We start from the raw sequence: 22,099 nt of genomic DNA on the forward strand, positions 1-22,099 counted from the left end.
TGGTTTGCGGTCAGAAAAGTCGCTCCAAACCCGTAAGACCTTCGGTCATCTTCAGAACACAAATTAAGATATTTTTGATGAAATCCGATAGCTCTCTGAGCCTCCATAGACAGCAAGGGTCCTTCCATGTTCAAAGTCCAAAAAGGTACCAAGAACATCAACAAATTGCCCATGTGACATCAGTGGTTCAACCATAATGGTTAGTTTTTTTGCGCAACAAAAAGTATTCTCGTACACTCTAAAATATATATATATTTTTGAACCCAAATGCTAAGTTCAGCCTGGGTTCCACACTCTAAGTGTGTATTCACATCAGGAAAGTCCACTAGTTCACTTGCTTTGGTCCGGACCAGATAAAATGTTAATTTTTTTGGTGTGATTCGCTTTTATACTGCCCTTTTTGCAAGTGAACCAGAAATTGTAAACAAAACCACACGTGTGCTAAGGTCATCCATTAATTTGGTTCTTCCGTTCAACCGCACCAGAGTTTGTTAGGAACTGGACCGAGACCACCTCTTCAGCTGGGTCTCGGTACGGTTGTCTAGTCCACACCTGAGTGCTATTGCTGTATTCACACCTGCCCAAAAGATCCGCACCAAAGGGGGGAAACAAACTTGAGTTTGATTCAGTTGAACAAAACAAGACAAGTGTGAATACACCCTAAAAATGCAGGGTTATTTTGTTTAAACCCAAATGCTGGGTTCAGCTTGTTGGGTCATTTTATTGCGTTATTTTAATATTCTTTACCCAGGTGCTGGGTAGTTTTCTGTAACTAAGCTGCTGGGTCATTTTTAATGGGTTATTTTTGGGTTATTATTTTTTTCTACCCAACCATTGGGTTGAGCCTGCCTCCGACGAAACAATCCAGCTGCTGAGTTAGTCAGAGCATGGGTATTTTGCTTCCTCTACAGAAGAGAGCAGGTTCAAAGCTGCTCTGATTTTGTGCACTTCTTCAGCAAAATAAATGTTTGTACACATTTTAATTAATTTATAAAGTCTTTACTCTGCTGTAAATTATATTATTTTATGCAACGCAACATACAAGGACGAGATGTCAGTCAGCTGCATCAGCAGCGGTTGTTTCGCATGATGGAAACACCTTTTGCCCTGCATAACGAATTGATTTTATTCATTATAATACTGAATTTCATTTAATTTTATGTTAAAATATTTTGTCTAATCTCAATACTGTTTGTTTATAGGCAGGTTATGGAGTCAGTCACGGCATCTTTCAGCTACGAGTGAAATGTGAGGCGGTTGTCTGAGGTTCGTAGTTTCCCTGGTGAACAGCTGCCCATCATCGGCTCAGATTTCGCCGACACACCGGCACAAGAATTAGCACTATTTCGGTGAAAAGTGATTACAGAGAATGGTTGAATACACTTAAATTAAAATAAAAAAATAAATTATCTCTAAAATGCTTGTTAAGCAAGTTTAAATGTATGTAATATTGTAAACTATGCTGTATTAATTCAAATAAATTCAATTTATATTTTTGTCCCAATTTATATTTTTGTGGGGGGTCCACACAAAAATACATTTTGTATTTTTGTGTTATTGCTTAATATTAAACGTTTATCTTTTGATTATTGCTGTCGCCTCTATAATTCTGTGAGTGATTTTTAATATCCAGCCCATTTTAAGCCAGCAATATAATCATTTTTAAACAACAGTTGACTTATATAAAACAACTCAGCATGTGTTCTGTTCAATATTTACCCAGCGCTAGATTGCCAAATAACCCAAGTTGGGTTGTTTTTAACCAAGCATTTTTTTTAGAGTATTGCTTCATAAAATTATGAAGGTTGAACCACTGATTTCACATGGATTATTTTGTTGATGTTCTTGGTACCTTTCTGGACCTTGAACGTGGTAGGACCCTTGATGTCTTTGGAGGGTCAGAGAGCTGTTGGATTTTATCAAAAATATCTTAATTTGTTTCGCAAATGAACAAAGGTCCTACGAGTTTAGAACAACATGGGGTTGAGTAATTAATGACAGTATTTTTATTTTTGGGTGAACTAACCCTTTAAGAAAAAAACTCATCTACATCTTGGATAGCCTGAGGGTGAGCAAATGTTATCACACTATGTTTTTCTGAAGCCTGAAAGCTCCAGTTCCCATTTATATTAACTGCATGAAAACCGGTTAACTGAGCACATTCTGCTAAATTTCTAATTTCGTATCCCACACAGTCCTGTTAAGAATACACACCCATCTAGACAAACCCTGACTCTATAATGTGTCATTCCAATAGTGGCCACTGTTCTGCAGGTGGTCACACGCACATAGATGGTGGTCATGACAGATGGTGGTGGTTGGGTAAGACAGAGTAGGGGATTTCATAACCACTCATTCTACACGCCATACCACAAATACGTACACACTCATGCCTACTCACATATATATATATATATAAAAACATAAACATGACTAAATAATAAAAATATTGCTGTGATGTCAGTGCTCAAACATGAGATGTTTTTGGACTCTGCAATTTTCAATATAATCTTACCAGGAAGCCATCTGAAGCAGCAGGGGTCAGCGTCATCCCCAAATGAGAGTTTTTAAGATTTCGAGACACGTTTTGAAATGCATTTTCACCTATACAGGGAAAAACACAACAACATGTTGTAAACAACTAATACATGCACAACACAGTCATTAAATGTCATTAAATAGAGTTGATCCAATACCTAGGTTAACTTTTGAGCAATTGGAATTCATCTCATCTCCCACAATGCACTTGTAAATATCCCCCTTCCTGTTATTTTGTGGTCCATCCCATGGAGCACCAACCAAGATTCTGTTCATAAAACAATGAGTCACACAGAATATCAAAAAAGCTTTATAAATGAGACCTTGAAAGAATAGCAACATTATGTATTTATAAGCCTGTTTTGTTATAGACCAATTTGGAGTTGATGTCACAGTTACGTCACCTGCAGCTGCGTGTGCATTGTGGTGGCAGAAAAACACTGGTAAAAAGTGGAGGGAAACGGGTAAAATCCATGGAATAAGAAAAAAAAATATTGTTGGATGCCTTTGGATGTCAGAATTGGAATGCAAATCATTTTTACAGAATACTGATGTCAAAAACGCCATTTGAAGTTTAAATGGACAGAGTATGGATAAAAACTGCTATAATTAATCGATTTTTAAACACAAATTTGCTTTAAACAATTTGTCTACAAAATATTCATATCATGCAGTTCATAGAGGACATATTGTACTACAGTTACAGCATGAAATATTTTTTTTTAAAACCTATAACATTTTACATTACATTTACACAATTGCAATTTTATATCTCATAGTTCGGACTTTGTAAGTCAACAATAGCAAGTTTGTCAATTCTGAGGGGGAAAAAGGCAGAAGTGTGGGATATAAACTGAGCTGAGGGGAAAAGAGAAGAACAAATTGATTTTTCTTATTAGTATTGTGTGATACAATCTAGAAAATTGCAAGATAAAAGTCAAAATTTTGAAATACAAACTCTAATTTATTGAGTTATTCAATGGCTTCCATAGACTGCTACTTGAAAACTGTCATTTTTTGCCACTAGATAAGCTCTGTCCACAAAAAAATGTCATCACTGTTTGCCAACACCAAATTGGTCTATAGTTTGTGATCACCTGATGACATCTTAATATAATAAAACCTAGTTAAGGTTCATATGTAATAACCAAATGGTATTTCAAGTACTTCAAGTACTTCTAAATGTGAGTAAAACCAAAAAGTATTAAAAAAAATACTCACGATTTCTCTCCATTGTTCTCATGCTGTAACACAGAGAAGCCAAACAGAGCATCTTCAGGCCCACTGAAGATTCGTGGCCTCTTCACATCAATATTAAAACACTCACACAGCCCTAAAAGAGAGAGATATATAGTAAAATAATTACAGATGTGCCTGAATCCTAGGGCTGCCCTCAACCAAAGATTTTTCTGGTCGACTAGTAGTCGCACATTTTTTTAAATCTTTTTAAAATTTAATTGCCTACATAACCTAATAAGCACTCAAGTGCACACAAAAAGCTTGCCACAGATATAATAATTATGCATGTGTCAGGGAAAAACGTCATGGAGACTGCCTTAACGTATTAATAATTTATTTATAAAGTAGTGCTTTCTTTGTTTTCGGCTTAAGAGATGAACTCGACGACACCGGCTCGTAATCTCCGCAGTAGTGATGTTCCTATATGCATGTTTTATATGGATTAAATAATCTGAGAATATTTGTTTTCTATTTCAATTGGTTAATTTAAAAGTAGACATTTCGCTCTCTATATATTATATATTATGTATATATATTTCATGTCTGTAAGGCAAGTATACATGGAATTTCAAAGTTTCACGCTCAAATTCACAGAGACCAAGGCGGCACAAAGCACATCCTGTTTGCTTTTTTTATTTTACAAAAGCACAACGTTTCATGTTATTCTGAGTGCACACAAATACACATAGAGTGTTTACAGATTCGAAAGATGTATTACTTGAATCTGTATGACCAAAAATGACGGAGTATTTTAAGTAATCACGCTGGCACCTCCATCTCTCATGCAGGGACTCCACACAGACACTTGAATAGCGCACAATTCTAGATTTACATTAGATTGAGCTGCCATGTAAAGTTGCAACTACTTACATATTTCAGATGAAAAGCCGTTTTTGAAGTTGATGAATTATAGGTGAGCATTTGGATGTCCTGCCCAATGTACTCTATTACCACATAGACCAACCGTTAACGAACTGGACTGCGTGACTCCCCCACTTCCTGTGGAATTTTTTTTCTGAGACTAAGCGACTAATAAAATTTTGGTCGACCAAGCCTCTTCTCGACCGCTAACGGTTAGTCGACTATTAGGGGGTAGCCCTACTGAATCCGAATACCATGTTAGAAAAGGAAATCATTCGCCATCATATCAGTCATCTCTCTCTACTCTGTTTATGTGATAAGTGAAATTTTATGTACTGTAATGTAACAGGCTACCGCGTTTTTTGGTTAATTTCTTCACATTTCTACATACAAATCTTCAATACATGATAAACATATGCAAAGGTAAAGACAAATATCCAGAAGGATTCATATTAGCTTTTCAAGTGTCCAACATTATGGACAAAACGAGCAGTGAAGATCAGCTGTAGTTGATGAATGAACTGGATGGATGGAGTGACAGACAGACAGGAAAAGGCCAGAGAAAAAGAGAGAAGGGAAGAGAGGGAAAAGAGAAGGAAGGGCGTCGGTTGTAATAACTACTGAACATAGTGGTTCCCTGTTATGACATACAGACCTGGCTTTTATATGACTGAAAGAGAGAGAGAGAGAGCGAGATACTGAAGCAGAAGTTCACCGGTGGATTTGTAACTCATGGCAAATGTAACTCAAAACAACCCCACTGGCCAAAACAGCCTTGTGGAACAAAGATGACCAGTCAATCACACTCCCAGCGTAATCCCAACAGTGAAACCTATCTGAGGGGAATTCTCTGTTTTGTGTGATATGGATTTTGACCTGAACGTACACTAAGGTCTTATTCACTATGGGTGAAGTTGTGCTCTGAGTGGATTTCTTAGGATTGTTTACCCAGAGAAGCAGAGGGGGAGGCTTTCAGAAAGGGGACAGGCAGAGAACCAAACCCCACAGACCTCAAACAGGGTGCCTGCGTTTCTCTCTTTCAGTCTCTCATCCTCTCTCTCTCTCTTTCCAATGGAATGAGAACATGGAGGGGGATCCATATGGATCAAAGAACAAATGGGACACGCTCTGTAATTCATGCTCCCCCCCGAAATGTTCACGAAACCTAACTTGTCTGCCCACAATTCTCTTGTGCTCCTATTTCTCTTTTTCCCTGTTTTGCATTCTTTTCCTCTATCTAAAGCAACATACAATGCTTTCAAGGTATACATTGGATCAGTTTGTGTATTCCCAGGGAATCAAACCCATGACCTTTATGATGATTCTACAATAAATCACACTTAAGAATGTCTTTGTGTCATTCATTTTAAAGGGGAACTTTCTTACTGAAAAATAAAGTAGAAAACCAATGAAAGATTTACATCATTTAAAAAAATCCACATCGTTTTATACATTATTATGGGGGGTGCCAATATTTCGATGATGTGAAATGGTTGCACTCACTGGCACTATACTATTTTTACTGCAACACAACTAATACACAATAAAATACTGATATGATGGCACATTGTGCGGCTTTTGCTTGTAATTTTCTGTCAAAGGGCAACAAGAAAAGTGATGTAAGTCTACTCTGCTTTCTTAGCGATAAGAAGAGGAGATAAGAATGGGATCTTCATCTGTGGACTAATCAGTCCCTCCAGGATTTCACGATTTTTTTTTGTGATTTTTGCGATGAAAATTATAAATTTTGTGGTGGCAAGTCCTAGAAATTTGCGAAAAATTTTGCGATTTATTTAATTATTTAATTTATTTATTAATAATTAGGACATCACATTTACCATATTAGGTATTATGTTAGAGGCTCAATTATCATACATAACACAAATCAAACATAAAATTTGTTTATTCTGATACATTTGAACTTTTAAAATAACCTATGGGCAATATTCTTATGTGACCTTAGTAAACATTAACAGCAGGTGTAGAAATTAATACTGTACATAGCCTACTTCATTTCAGTCGCATCTCAGGTACTCTTTACATTTTGGTAGCCCAAAAATTAATTGAACTAGCCCAAATAAAAAAGCTTTTTAATTTTTTTTTTTAAAATATAGAAATTCAAACAGGAGTCTAAATGTCAATCAAATATGTTTTCAATACACAAATATAAACAAATATCAAGGAAGAAATTTTATTTCACTCTTTAGTGTATCTGCAGAATTTTTAAATATCAATTTAAAGCAATGTATGATCCTTTTTAAGAGCTGCACAAGTAAAATGAACAGAATGAGTGGGGTTGGACAATGTAAGGTAGAATTTTAGGTCATAAAATGACATGATTTATAATTCAGATACAGATTCACACAAAAACAATATCTTATACAATGGCATTTCAGCCTTTATACCATTAAAAGGGATAAATAAAGTATATAATTTATCATATTTATTTAAAACATAAATATTACTGTCTTAATTGTTTAGATTCTTTAGAAGGCACATTAAAAACCCTATGTGTTTGCTGCATAAAAATAAACAGCTGAAAAATGTATTGGAAAAAATTCTAAAAAATTAAAATTAAAATTCTGTCACAAGGGGGCGCTTTAGGAGCGCTGAAGTATTATCGTTTCCCTAGTAACGGCTGTATACAAATCAGCTTTAACGCTGTTTTATCAGCATGAAATGAAAATGCCAACGACACGTTTCTGAGGACAGTCGGTTCTACTCAGATACATTCATTTAAAGACATCAGTGCTGCGTTTTGACTTTGAAATGTGCAGGGCTCATATTTATTCAATGACATCATTGCCTTTAGATTCGTCTTTCCGTCCCTAGCTGACTTTTAAAATTATAATTAAGACTTTTCTTATACTATTTAACAAATTCAAAACTTTTATGGCGTTCCATTTGCAACAACAGAAGCCCTCTACTTTACGATAGCGGGTCGGCAGGCCAGTGAAACATTTTGGTAGCTCGACTGAAAAACACAATAGCCCACGGGACATCGATCTTGCGAGCCCTGCAGACAGACAGCTCACAGACATCACGTGAGCAGCGTCTTTATCAACATGATGTATATATATATATATATATATATATATAAATCTTTTTATTATTGAAATATTTGAATAACCATTTTTTGCGATTATTTTGCGGTTAAATGACAAATTATGCAGGATAGCAAAAAAATGCGACATTTTGTTGATTTTGCATTAAATTCAGCGATCGCAGAATCGCGAAAAACTGGAGGGACTGACTAATAAAACTTCCTAAAGACCTACATCTTTGTGCTCTTCACTTTAGCCCTGATGCCTTTGAGGCTTTTAGTAGACCACAGCTACTAAAGGAGCTTCAAATAGCAGAGACAATAAACGCCAGATGCCATCCTGGCAGGATGTAGACACTTATCATGATGCTGCAGCCACTAAAGGAGTTTCTCAGCGCTGATTTCACTCAATATCCGGGGCATTTAGACTCATTGTGAAGAAAAAATGATGGTACGGCATCAGGTTGTGTTATGATAAAAATAGCAAAAGTTAGCACCAGTAGCTCACCAAGTGCAACCATTTCAGTGTTTTCCACAGACTTTAGACTCTGGGATATATATTTACATCTCTGCGTGTTGCTGTGTAAAACTAGCGCCGCTAGTGCCACTAGTGTTTTTATCAAATAAATCTTTGTGGGGGTCAGTTTTGATTGTGGCGGACCACCACAAATAAAGTATGGAAAACACTGCATTTCATTTCATCAAAACAATGGTGACCCCCATAGTCCAAAATATATATAAAACAATGTGGATTTTTTAAAATAGCGTAAATCTTTCATTGGGGTCCTTCAAGTCAAAAGGTTTAGAACCACTGCATTTAGTGGAAAAGGTCTAAAGCTAAAGGAGAAGTTCACAGCAAAATTTTGCAGATAATTTACTCACCCCCTTGTCATCCAAGATGTTCATGTCTTTCTTTCTTCAGTCGTAAAGAAATGATGTGTTTTGAGGAAAACATTTATTGGACTTCTATGGTGCCTGTGAGTTTGTACTTCCAAAATGCAGCTTAAATGAAGCTTCAAACTGCTCTAAATGATCCCAGCCGAGGAAGAAGGGTCTTATCTAGTGAAATGATCTGTCATTGAATACAAAGAATTCACACAGAGCTAAACAAGACGAGCATTTGAGGTTAAAAAGTATATAGATTGTCAATTTGTTTAGAAAATAACCGATCGTTTCACTAGGGAAGACCTTTCTTCATTGGCTGGGATTGCTTAGAGCCCTTTGAAGCTGCATTTAAACTGCACTTTGGAAATTCAAACTCGCGGGCAACATCAAAGTTCACTGTATGGAGAGAAATCCTGAAATGTTTTCCTCAAAAACATAATTTTTTATCAACTAAAGAAAGAAAAAGAACATCTTGGGTGTCAAGGGGATGATTTATCTGTAAATTTTTGTTCTGAAAGTGAACTTCTTTAATGTGATGAACCATACCAGCGGTTACTCTGTTGGACACTTGTGTGAACTTGAGGTGAACTGACTTAATACATCATTTTATAACGACACTGAGGTGAAAACATGTATAGGAAAAGTGAAGTTAGCTCTGAAAAGAGTTCAATCATCAGATCCATTGAGATTTAAATGTCCAAAAGCACTTAGGGGTCATTTATCTCTTACAAAGCTATCCCCATCTAAAACCAGTCCCAAATACTTCTCATATACACTTGTTTTGCTCATTCGTCAGTGTTTGTTTCCATGTGTGAAAGAGATGTAAAGTATCTTTGGTCCTCTGTTTCAGCTCTGTGGGTTTTCTTGGTCCATGCCTCCAGGGTTCTGTCATGACAACTGTAAACATTTATGTAGCTTGGTGGTGAACAGTCTGGCAAAGCAGTCCAGATTCTCAAACTCCTTACACACAAAAACACATATATACACTTATGACGTACAGATAAAGGCATTCCTACTGCACTCTGAGACATAGACATTCTCACCCACCATTGGATGGATGTCACTTTGAATGAGTCTTATTAGAAATGCAAATGTACACTTCAGTCATGTCAGCATGACTAATATGTGAACACATATGGGACACATTACTGAGAGAGAACATGTTACTAAGAAACCCGCTCAAATGGGAATCAATATTATCCATGTTAAAAACTGTACAGTTTAGTTAATGCAACTCTCTTTTCCACAAGCTCTCTCATTTTTGTAAGCTATTTTGGGTAAGCGAAATACACTACCAGTGAAAAGTTTTTGAACGGTAAGATTTTTAATGTTTTCTTTGCTCACCAAGCCTGCGTTTATTTGAACCAAAGTACAGCAAAAACAGTAAAACTGTAAAATATTTTTTACTATTTAAAATAACTATTTCCACTTGAATATATTTAAAAATGTAACTTATTCCTGTGATTAAAGCTACATTTCAGCATCATTACACCAGTCACATGATTCTTCTTTTAAAAACAGTTATTATTACTATTATTATCATAATCAATATTTAAAACAGTTGAGTGCTTTTTTCAGGATTCTTTGATGAATAGAAAGATTCAAAGATCAGCATTTATCTGAAATAAAAAGCTTTTGTAACATTATACACTACATCATTCAAAAGCTTGTAGACATTATAGAAATTAATACTTTTATTAAGCAAGGATGCTTTACATTTTTCAAAAGTGATGAAAAGACATTTATAAAGACATTTATAATGTTACAAAAGATTTCTATTTTATAAATATGAACCTGACAAAAATTTCTAATTAGCTGTTTTCAACATAATAATAATAATAATAATGAATGTTTTTTGAGCAGCAAATCAGAATATTACAATGATTTCTGAAGGATCATGTAATTAGAGTAATGTTGCTAAACATTCAGCTTTGAAATCACACATTACAGTTTACATTAAATTTTACATTTTAAAATATATTCAAATAGAAAAAAGTTATTTTAAATCATAAAAATATTTCAACATTTTACTGTTTTTCACTGTACTTTGGGTCAAGTAAATGCAGGCTTGGTGAGCAGAAGAGACTTCCTAAAAAACTTACTGTTCAAAAACTTTTGACTAGTGTATATAAAATAAACGCCACATTTGACTCTTCTTGAGTTTAAGCGGACTCACATTTACACTCACTTTCTGCAATGTTGTGTAAAGCAAATTCCAAGGATTCTCATCAATTTCTGTCTTAAATCACACTTTTCAAACAGATTTAATTTAATGTACTACATCTGCTACTGTCTGCTACTGGTTTGCTTCTTTAGTGTTTTTCTCTTCTGCTTCATGTTGTCTTTTTCATGTTATGTCTCAATCCACTCTCCTATAAGTGGTGGGGGTGAATGGTTTAGGAGTGAGAAATGCAGGGAGAAATGGAGGGGGCAAGGGGGTGGAATTCCCAGAGTCCACACCTGTGTTCTCCATCTAAAGCATAGAAGAACATAGCTGAACACCAGAGAGCTTGCTCATCACAGAGCATCTGCGGAACCCATCAACGGCCATAGCATATATGCTCAAAAACAGACAGCAACACCTACAGCAGGCAGTCTAGATGACACAAGCATATAAACATAGGTAGTATGAGTGTGTACAAAATGGCTAGTGGCATTAAATTTGACTACAGTCTGGAAATACTTCAACTGCAACTGTTGTGGCCCATTAAAGCAGTATTTCTAGCGTTTACAGTAATTTGTCCAGATATGTGATGTTGTATACCTAATAGTACCATGATAAGTGGGCAACTTTATCTAAAATCTTAGTTTCTCCCAGTGTTGAATTTAAACAAAAGACCCCCTTACAATCTGCATCTTTAGATGAAGTCAGTTAATAGAGGATATACTGTAACTCTACTGTAAAATGTAAGTAATTTCAGTAAAAAGACTACTGCGAGGAAAGTGGTGTAGTTATGATTAGATACAAAGATTTTCATGCTTTACACTTTAATTAAATACAATCAAGTCTTTTCTTAAACTTAAAGACGTCATGACCAAATTTTATATGCTTCTGCAAGTTTCATAACTTTTCATAACTCACCATCAACAACAACAAAAAAGCATGTACGTAATAAGGCTCAGAAAATGGCTAGTTTGGATCCGAGGTGCAAGGTGATGTCTTCCGGGTTAGAACATTTGCATAAACACTGCCTCCAGAGCAAGGCATTAATGAAAATAGTCATCTTCTCACCATAAGCCCCAAGTGAAAGAACATTGTCTTTGATGCGTTTGGTTGTAAACAACTTATTTGCATATTTGCACAGATATCAGAAGGATCCCAGCGTAAGGAACAAGTCGATAGTTTATTTTTAATGGCATTTTGGATCATGTCTGAGGAATGTTTGAAGCATGTTGTTTTGTAAACAAAGCACAGTGTCATGAAGAGTTCACAAAGAAACATTTGTTGAAAGATGAAGCGGCACTCGATCTGATTGCAGCTGCATCACAAACGGTAAGTAAATTATTTCATAATGCTTTGTCTGGAAATGACCATTTTGTTTAATCGTATTGTCAAAACACTCACATCCAACAGCAACTGATACTGGCATTGATACTGTTTTCTATGCAGTGACGTAACAATGCCCGTTACCCCTTCAGTCGAATCACTTCGACGTTACATTGGGATCTCGCTTGAGAGACCGATCACCTCTGAGCCTTATTAAAAAGGCCAATTGAAAATTGGCGAGTGGACGTGCGCGCCGGCCACGCCCCCGTACATACGGGTATATAAGATGGCTGCGCGCACCACTCAGTCAGACTTTTGCTTTCAGAGCCGATGTGTCGAGCCTCTAAACAGCCGAGAAGAGTTCTTCAGAGTTCATGCTCCCTCCTGCTGCTGCGCTGCCATAACTAAAAGAGTGTTTCACAGAAAGAGCATTGTTTGGCAGCCGTCAGCGCGGTCCCGCGGGCGGCCGTTTTCACGGCCATATAAAGCCTTTTTGCATTCCAGCGAGCAGCCCCGGCGAGTGCATTGCCCCGCGGCCCCTCCCTGGGCAAACCGGGATCACAAAAGAGCAATTTCTAGCGGCCGTTTTAGACGTCCTTTTCAGGATGTCTTTTCGGCCGTGCGTTTCTGGATGTGGTAGTTTCCTCTCCTCAGCGAACGGACATGAGCGCTGCCTCACGTGTTTAGGCTTTGAGCACGCTGGGGTGGTGCTCATGAATGGTCCATGCGGTGAAAGCATGACCATGACCACGCTGAAGTCCTGCCGCTCGTTCGCGAGCTGGCTCCCCCCGCCTCCCTCCCGTGGTCAGCCGTTGAGCCGCCTATGCTCTTCGGCCACCGCGGTGGGGCGCGGGGGGGGACATTCAATTTACGATAGACAGCGTTCCGCCGGCTCAAAAAGCCCTGCGGACCTCTCTATCTCAGCGCGGTCCCGTTGAGTTTCCGCAGCAGACGCTTCCCCGCCTGGCGGGCTGAGCGTCTCCTTCGGTGCTCCTGCAGAGGATGAGATGTCTGTCACAGCATCAGAGGGAGAGTCAGACGGTGACACATCTCTTCCCGCGGCGCGGCGCCCACCCGTGGTCGCTGCCCCCCCGGAGGTTGATGTCGAACTGTCGGCTATGCTTTTCCGGGCAGCCGGGGGGGATCGGTTTGAGGGTTCCTCAGGGGCCTCCGGCCGATCCTTCTAGGCTGGACGACTGGTTCCTGGGGGGGGCACCGGCGGCAGCGCCGCGCTCCCCCCCGGTCCCGTTCTGACCGGATGTGCATGAGGAGCTGACAAAATCTATGGCGCCCTATTAATTTGAAGCGCACTCCAGCTCCTCTCCCCTCGCCACTCTCCATGGCGGGGCAGCCAAGGGGTACGTGGCGGTCCCCCAGGTCGGGCGCGCCATCGCGGTGCACCTTTGCCCGCGGGCGCGGCCGCCTGGTGGGGCCCTCCGCGTCTCCCTTTTAGGGCATGTGAAATTTCTTCCGCCCTCATCGGCTGGGCCTTTTCTGCGCCCCCCGACACGCTGCCCCGCCCTGCAGGCCATTGCAACACTGCAAAAGTGCCAGGTGCAGGCACCTTAAGGCCTGCACGAGAGTGGTCCTGACCAGGGGGTACTTGAAGAACTCCGCGCCGCCACTGACTTCGCCCTTCGGGCCACTAGGTCGCGGCGTGTCCCCTTGGTCAGGTGATGTCCACCTGCGTGGTCCAGGAACGCCACCTATGGCTGACTCTGGCCCGGATGGCAGAGGCCGACAAAGTTCGCTTTCTCGACTCTCCCATTCCCCAGAGCGGCCTATTCGGCGACACCGTGAAGGGTTTTTGCTCAGCGGCGTCGAACGTATCGCCGGCCCCCAAAAGCCTGCGATCCTCCGCCCATCAGCATACCCCGTCGAGTTGCCAGAGCAGTACGCCTCCCCGTCGTTCGGGCTGGGCGTCTCCTCTGGCGCTCCAACGGTCCAGAGGCAGACGGAGGCCGTCCAACATATCCTGCCCCGCCGCGAAGTTACCATTCCGCCGCCTGGGCCCCCGCCTCCGCCTGCCCGTCGCCGAGGGCGTCCCCCCGCAGCTCCGTCCCCTGCTGAGCCACACGATCCAGGCTCGCAGCCGACGTCGAGCCGCCCGTGGGAGAGGGACGCCGCTCGCCTCTCAGGGTCCTGCGACGGAAGACCCTCGCAGGCGAGCTTCGAAGCGTCCCTGATGCGAGCACCCCCGGAGGTGGAGAGAGCTACTCTGTCGGCACTCCCGCTGGAAGCGGGACTTAGCCGGTCATTTGAAATCACAGAAAGACCCAGCTTTCTCACCTCTGGGGCCCCGGCCCCGAGTTTCCTTCCTGAGCAGCACTTCCACTCCTCGGAACCAGACTCGGGACCGGATGTCGCCAGCGCGGGAACCAGGGAAGTAGGTAAGCACTGCTTAGCGCAGTTAGACACTTCTCCAGGACGTTTATCCTTCTGGGTTTTGTCTCCTTCCCTGTCTTTCCCCAGGCTGCCCCACCACGGTCACGCCGGTCAACGTTCCCTTGATACCACTACACTGGTTGATACGGACGGTACGGCCCGGCTCCAGGCGTCCGCCCAGACTCACAGGTACCCCTTACATTCTTTATTCGGAAACAGGCGTGCCTCTGTTCTGCCTGCGGAGGTCGCGTTCCTACTGGCGAAGGACGCGATCCAGCCTGTCTCTCCGGCCGGGACGAGGTTGGGGTTTGATAAGAGTCCTGACTTCACGTGTCCAGTTAGAGTGGTGGGTTAACATCCGCCCTGGATGGAGCTCTGTTCCGATCCCTTCTTAGGCTGTCGGCACACATGCTCACGACGACGCACATACAAGTATGTTTCCGTCTCCAGGGCTGGGTTGCAGCCATCTGCCTGAAGGGCACCCGCTGTCGCGTCTCGATCTTTCCCCGGTGCACACCCCTCCGGCGGTCTGCCCCGGGGGTCGAGCGCTCAGCGCGAGGTGCTTCCACTTGGCTAGTCCCTCTCCTTCCTGCCTTCTTTAGGCCATAGGAGCTCCCCTGTCCCCTCTTCGGCAGACAGGTACTCGCGTCTTCAACCGTCTCTTCGACTGGTGCTTACCAGCCCACTCGTGAGTTCCGTTGTGCGAATACAGGGACCTGGTGCCTCGGCACCCCCGCCATCTGGTCCTTCAGGCCAACCGAGGGAATCCCTTTCCTCGGTCGGGAGCCCGACTCGGTCCACAAGACGGCCCGCCTTGCTACCAAGAGCGCGCAGTTGGTGCTGTAGTCTCTGAGCTAATCAGGAACTATTCAGCGGTCCCCTCAAATCAGAGGCTCCTGGGGCACATGTCAGCTCTAGCCGCTTGCCGTTAAGCTGTTTCATGTGAGACCGCTGCAGCACGATCGAGTCCTATGATGGGCATGGCATCTCGGCTCTCTCCGGACTGGCGTTTTCCCGCAGTATTGCCGACAAGTCAGCCCGTGGCTTACCACGGGTTGGGTTGCCATGTACAACAGAGGCTTACAGCTCCTCCCATCTGCTCCCATGGAGTCCAACGTGGCAGATTTTGCTACTTGCCATTCATTTAAAGCAGGGAAACTCAACCGTGCAGCCCCCCGGTTCCCACGGCAGTCCACCCACCTGCAGAATGGCGACTCCACCCCGTGGCGCAGCTAGTTGGAGTTATATCGGCAGGCCCAGCCACATCCGCTCGCCCTCCCGATTCCTCCCATTGCCAGAGTAACTCTGGCACATAGCTGACCTCCGGGGCCCAAGTACGCCCTTCCCCAGTGAGCCTCCTTGCGCAGACTCTGTGCGAGTCCAGGGAGGACGAGGAGTAAGTCTGGAGGTTGCGCTGCAAGGACGGCCCACCCGGACTTAGGTCTTAGTAACCTTCCCCTCGCGGCAGTCCCTCCCTGTAAGGGCACGGCTTGACACCATAGATCTCTCCGGCCTTCCACAGGCCGTGATACAAACTATCACTCGGTACTGGGCTCCCTTGGCAAAGGCTGGCTCACGCACTGAGATGAGGTCTATCGCTGGCATTCCTCTCGCTGAGAGGCACAGAGATACACGATTGCAGTAGTGCTTCCTATCCTGCAGGAGAGTTGGAGCGCAGGCTGTCCCCTCGACTCTCGGAATATATGCCGCCGCTTAGCCGCATATCACATGCAGTAGATGAAGCAAAATAGGTAAGCACCCACTGGTCGTGAGGTCCCTCAGAGGTGCCAGACCGCGCCTCATACCCTCTTGGGACCCCCCCGTCGCCCTTCGGGGCCGCGGGGCGCTTCATTTGAGCCCCTGGCCTCAGTCGAGCTAGAATTCCTGTCATTTAGACAGCGCTCCTGATTGCCCTGGCCTCCATCAAGAGGGTAAGGAGACCTACAAACTTCTCTGTAGGGAAGCTTCCCCGTCGCCTTCTCAGGCCGCGGGGCGCTCCCTTGGAGCCTCGGGCCTCAGTCGAGCGAGAAAAACGCTCCTGACTGCCCTGGCTCCCATTGAACGAGCAAAGGTTCCCCAGAGGTGCTCAGTGGGCCTCAGTCGAGTCCTGTCATTAAGACAGCGCTCCTGACTGCCCCGGCTCCTATTAAGAGGGTTGGAGACCTTCAAGCTTTCCTTGCCAGCAAAGTGTGTCAAGAAGTTCGGGCCCGGCGACTCTCACGTTACTACCTGAGACCCCGGCCCGGCTATTGTGCCCAAGGTTCCCCACCACGCTTTTCCGCGGTCAGGTGGTGAACCTGCAAGCTCTGCCCTGGAGGAGGCAGACCCAGCCTTGCGATGTTGTGTCTATGTGAAAATGAATTCGCTCGGCACTTCAGACGCACCTAGCAGCTTATCTGCTTGGGGTTCAGCAGAAAGGGAATGCTGTCCCCAAACTGAGGTGGCTCATTGGGTGGTAGATGCCTCTCCCTCTCTTATCTATATCTGGGAGAGCCATGCCCCTTAGGTGTTCATGCCCACTCCATTAAGAGTGCTGCTTCATCCTATGCGTTGGCTCATGGCGCCTCACTAGCAGATATCTATAGAGCTGCGGGCTGGGCGACACCTAATACCTTCGCTAGGTTCTTCAACCTCCGCGCAGAGGCCGTTCCTCCCGTGTCTTAACATAAGACTTCAGGCGAGCGGGGGGACAGCTGGTGTCGGCTTGCTGCGCCATTCCCACGTGGATCCGTGCGCTATCTCCCAGAATGTTCCCTCCGGCGAACCTGGGTCCTCCATGCCCCGCAGTCAGGGCTAGATGCGGAGTAGTCCTTGGCTGTGATCCTGCCTGGGTCTCCTTCGCCCCGCAGGTTGTGGCTATACTTTTCAATATTTTCCAGCGGAGGAGACCGCTGTTTCCCTCGTGTATCCCTAAGAAATCTTATGGATATATTGAATTATTCTCATTTCCACATGCACAAATTGCATGTGCTCCGCCCCCCCAACCCATGCTTCAGTACATCTGGCATCCCTTCAGGCCCCCTTATAAAAAGGGGGCCTCGGGGCGTTGGGAAGGTTACGTTCAATGACCGCCTGCGGACACGTCTGGGAAGACCTGCCGGCACGTGGCGTTGTGCGTAACGCGGCGTCAGGGTCGTGGCCTTTTCCATGGGTCTAGTTCCCAATGTAACGTCGAAGTGATTCGACTGAAGGGGTAACGTCTAGGTTACGAAGGTAACCCTCGTTCCCCGAAGGAGGGAACGGAGACGTTACATTCCCCTGCCACGCCCCTGGCGTCGCGCTGACGCTGGGCTCTCCCGGCTCTTCAGCAAAAGCCTGACTGAGTGGTGCGCGCAGCCATCTTATATACCCGTATGTACGGGGGCGTGGCCGGCGCGCACGTCCACTCGCCAATTTTCAATTGGCCTTTTTAATAAGGCTCAGAGGTGATCGGTCTCTCAAGCGAGATCCCAATGTAACGTCTCCGTTCCCTCCTTCGGGGAACGAGGGTTACCTTCGTAACCTAGACGATTCCTGACAAGCCTTAAAGGACCCGCCCTTTAAAACAGGTCGATTAGACAGGGGGTTCAGAATGAGGGTTGAAAATAATCATCAAAAAACGTTATAAACATTATAAGCAAAACTCAAGGAACATATCAAAATAATTTTTAAAGATCCATGTCATGACCCCTTTACTGAGCCACATCAGTAATTATTGTATGGTCTAACCTAAATTTGTGTTATAAAAGGACTTTAACAGTCAACAGCCTGTTATAAGTGGATGGACTTTTTAGGTGTAACTTAGTCAAAAAATTATTTTTATTCAACATCACATGACAAAGCATACAGCACAAATCAAGGCAATTAAACGCATTAACAAACTGGGTAAACTCACCTTTGAGAAGAATAGTGATCTTCAACAACAGCAGGTACTTGTGAATCTCCATTAGTCAGTTAGGTGATTGAGTTTCTTTCTCAACTTCTTTAGTTTGTAGTTCTCAGCAGCGGTTGTAAATACAGCGCGCGCACGTAAGCAGGCGCGCACGCGCTTGTTCTCTCAGGTGGAGATGTGCTTCCTCTCCAGTGGCATAACTCTTACATTCCCTGCGCATGAAAGACATTACTGTATAGTATTTTGGCCTGGTCGCAATTTTTTACGCGTTTTGGTTTAAACAGGTACTGAAAAATAGTTTGACTTCGTTTCAAATTAGTAACACTAACGCACGTACGCGCTACCATGTTTCTAGAATTAATACCTATGTTCAGTCAAGTTGCCAATAATTACAAATGATAGGTAACAGCACATTAAAATGAAATTTGACCGAATAATGATACTTTAATGATTCTCAATTTACCCTTATGTTATCCAAACCCATGTTAGGCTACTTGTTTCTTTCGTGTAAATAAAATTGAGATGAGGCAAAATATACTTTTTCACATAAAGAAAGTAAATGGTGACTTAAACTGTCTTCAGCCCATTCATATCGCCTTCTCACGACTTTGTTTAGTAAAACACGTATGTGACGTGTATGACAATTTTTTTTAGTACTTTTAAACATTTAGGGTAGTCTAAATGCGCAGTTTAATGATAGCTATTAAGCAAAACTTGACAAACCAACAAATTAAACACTAAGTTTAACTTACCGTCTTGTTCCCCACATAAACACATAAACGTTCATTCAAAATCCAGTTTTGCGCGGTTCCAACACCTGCTGTAGTTAAAAGAGCGCGCGCATAAGTTTAGTCCAGCTTCTTCAAACCAGTGGTTCCCAAAATAAATACATTCGCAAAAATAACTGTCCAAATTATTTCCCAGGAATTCCTGTCAATGCTGATAGAGAAGAAACACCTATCCCTTGCACATGAAATGTGGAATATTGTCTTAAATATTTTTTTTTTGCAAAACTGTCCTGAGGTGAAATTTATTTCATTGCATTCGTAGCTGCTTTCTTTCGACCGCAAAATATATACAAGCAAATGAAAGAGCGCCTTGATTCTGCAGCAAAACCTTCGTCTCCCTCAGACAACTGGACCCTCTTTCTGAGCCTGGCCCACAAATCTACTCTCTCTCTCTCTCTCTCTCTCTCTCTCTCTCTCTCTCTCTCTCTCTCTCTCTCTCTATCTGTGTGTGTGTGTGTGTGTGTGTGTGTGTGTGTGTGTGTGTGTGTGTGTGTGTGTGTGTGTGTGTGTGTGTGTGTAACACTATTTTACTTCATCTTACGCGAAGTTAGTACATCAGATGCGGTTTTATTTGAAAGATGAGGGGAAAAGAAAACAGTATCACAATTTCCAACCGGAGTGATTCTAATAACAAATACATTATGGATTTGGCAACTCTGTGTAGATTCTGGTTATGATAACAGACCTATTAGTTTGTTTTCCCCTTTAAATAAACATTTTGTTTTTATGAGAGTCGAGTTGTCATATGTTTATGACTCTTATGCACCAATTCGTCATAAGTTATTATAAAGACCTCAGTCTTTGAGAGCATCATAAACATGAAATGTAGGCTGACCTTCTCTTTAAAAAAGCAAGATTTGGTTGATTTTTTCTCGCCACAGTCACGCCACAGATATTATCAGCTCTGTTATGTTAAGACTTTGTCAAAACACTGTCGGGCCTTTGGTCATGTCTGGGTTCACCACAACCCAGAAAACTCATTTAGTTTTGCTGGAGTATGAAAGCTATGAAAATCACAATAATTTATATCTTGAAGATCGTATCTCTGTTTCACTTATTAAATGGTAATTTTTTATGCCTGTTGATTCTTTTCCAGTCATTTCACCACATCTCGAATTAAATATACAGTCAAACCAAAAATTATTCAGACACCAGATATAATTTTTGATATTTTTTTACTAGTGGGTGCAGAACACTATAGTTCATTTATGTAAGCAAGGATAGCAAAATAAAGTAAACTGTGACATATAATACCCCAAAAATTCTTCATACAATAGACGACCAGTAAAATTTATACAAATTTGGGAGCAAAAATTTGATTTGACACTTTGACCTGACTATGTTTTGTTACATATCAAAGTTGGTTTGACTTCTTGAGCACCAAAACAGCATATTAAAATATTTTTGAAGGATCATGAAAGACTGAAGACTGGAGTTGCTAAAATATGGCTTGCCATCCCGGGAAGAAATCTAAAAATATTAAAATATATTAAAACGAAAATATTACATGTATTAGTTATACATTTGTCATTATTGATATTTGTAATTCTGTATTTTTGATTAATTTAAAGGGTCCACCCAAAAATGAAAATTCTGTCATCATTTACTCACCTGACCTTCTTTTCATTTTTTTTTTTTTTTTGCAGACCTCAAAATAAGATATTTTGAAGAATGTTGTTAACTAGACAGATACAGGTCCCATTGACTTCCATTATATTGACGATAAATAAATAAATAAAAATACAGAAGTCTGTTCATGTACCAACATTCGTCAAAATATAATGAGGGTGATAATGACATAATTTTCTTTATTCATTTATTTTTATTTATTTATTTTGAAGGACTGTATCTTTTAAAACTTTAAAAATGCATTTTGAAAATTTGCATTTATGACAAAAGTAAAGCTTGAATGAAAATAATGAACAACAAAATCTGACCTTGATTTTTAGAAAACGCTTATTTTTGTACCGTATCAATGCCATTATTGTAGAGGGTGTAGAATTGCAGTCATGTACCTGCAACATTCATCCAGCAGAGGGCATCAGAGTGACATATTTGGAACACCATCATTTTGTTTCTTTATTTCAGCAAGAATCCTCAAGGTGTCGCAATTTCCTCTATTTGTTTTCCACCCGAGCCCACTGGCGTTACAGGTGTTGACTTCTTTCTGAACCTATTTCTTGTTTATCAACGTTGTTGTTTGTCGACCTTTTGCACTGAGCGTTACCAAGGGTGTTACGTTTCACAACAAATCTAAATATTTGTAACCGCAGAAAATTGTGTAATTCTTCTGTGGGGGTTGTGCACCGCTTGTCACGTTAAGAAATGTAATTCAGGTAACAGTTTTGTGGGAGTGGAAACGAATTAAAATTCTCCCTGTTATTAACGTCTCTTTCTCACACACACACATTCTCATACAAAAAGATAGTTTATGCAAAAGCTGATGCAAACAGCTTGTGCCAAATGTGAAATATATTGTTTAAACAAAAAGATAATTGCAGTAAAAGGTCATGTTTGTTTTACTGTCATAATTTTGGCAAGGGAATCTAGTCTTAAAACACAAATTATGTCACCAAGGACATAAATACCCGCAAACACTAGTCATGTACATGCAAAAGCTACAATTCAAATCAAATGTTATTAACTGGACTAGCAGGATTTTCCTTCTGACTCACACTTATGTAAAAAAGCTAAACAGGGTGTTCACATCATCTCCAAGAACACACTCTCTTCCCATTAAAGAGTGAGCATTGAGGCCAAAACATACCGTAACAAAGGGACAGATGTTGGGAAATTGTCTGAGGCTGGTGTGTTTTGACCGTTTCTTGTCTTATGCCTCGGTTCTCCGAACTAATCAAAACTCAGCGGTCAACTGACCCCACCAGCTGCCTGCTGTTACAAGCAATGTGGCTTCCCACAGAAATGGTACAATACAGCATTGCATGAAATCTGTAAATTGGGACTCCATTCAGTACAGTATGTGAGTGCTAATGAATAGATGT

At 42.0% G+C, this 22,099-nt stretch overlaps 1 protein-coding gene across 1 annotated transcript in view; it reads right to left on the reverse strand.

Annotated features, from left to right (window-relative positions):
- Window positions 1-19,429, reverse strand: part of itga10 (integrin, alpha 10) — a 74,996-nt gene extending 55,567 nt beyond the window's left edge. The window contains exons 1-5 of the mRNA XM_073847058.1: window positions 19,062-19,429; window positions 18,313-18,521; window positions 3,760-3,871; window positions 2,697-2,806; window positions 2,516-2,604 (exon numbers count right to left, since the gene is read on the reverse strand). Of these exons, the coding sequence (XP_073703159.1) occupies window positions 2,516-2,604; window positions 2,697-2,806; window positions 3,760-3,871; window positions 18,313-18,364 (363 nt within the window). The 5' untranslated portion in view covers window positions 18,365-18,521; window positions 19,062-19,429. The remainder of the gene's footprint in view (window positions 1-2,515; window positions 2,605-2,696; window positions 2,807-3,759; window positions 3,872-18,312; window positions 18,522-19,061) is intronic.
- Window positions 19,430-22,099: the final 2,670 nt, after the last annotated feature.

This window comes from Garra rufa, chromosome 9 (genome assembly GCF_049309525.1).
Source record: "Garra rufa chromosome 9, GarRuf1.0, whole genome shotgun sequence".
Lineage (NCBI taxonomy): Eukaryota > Metazoa > Chordata > Actinopteri > Cypriniformes > Cyprinidae > Garra > Garra rufa.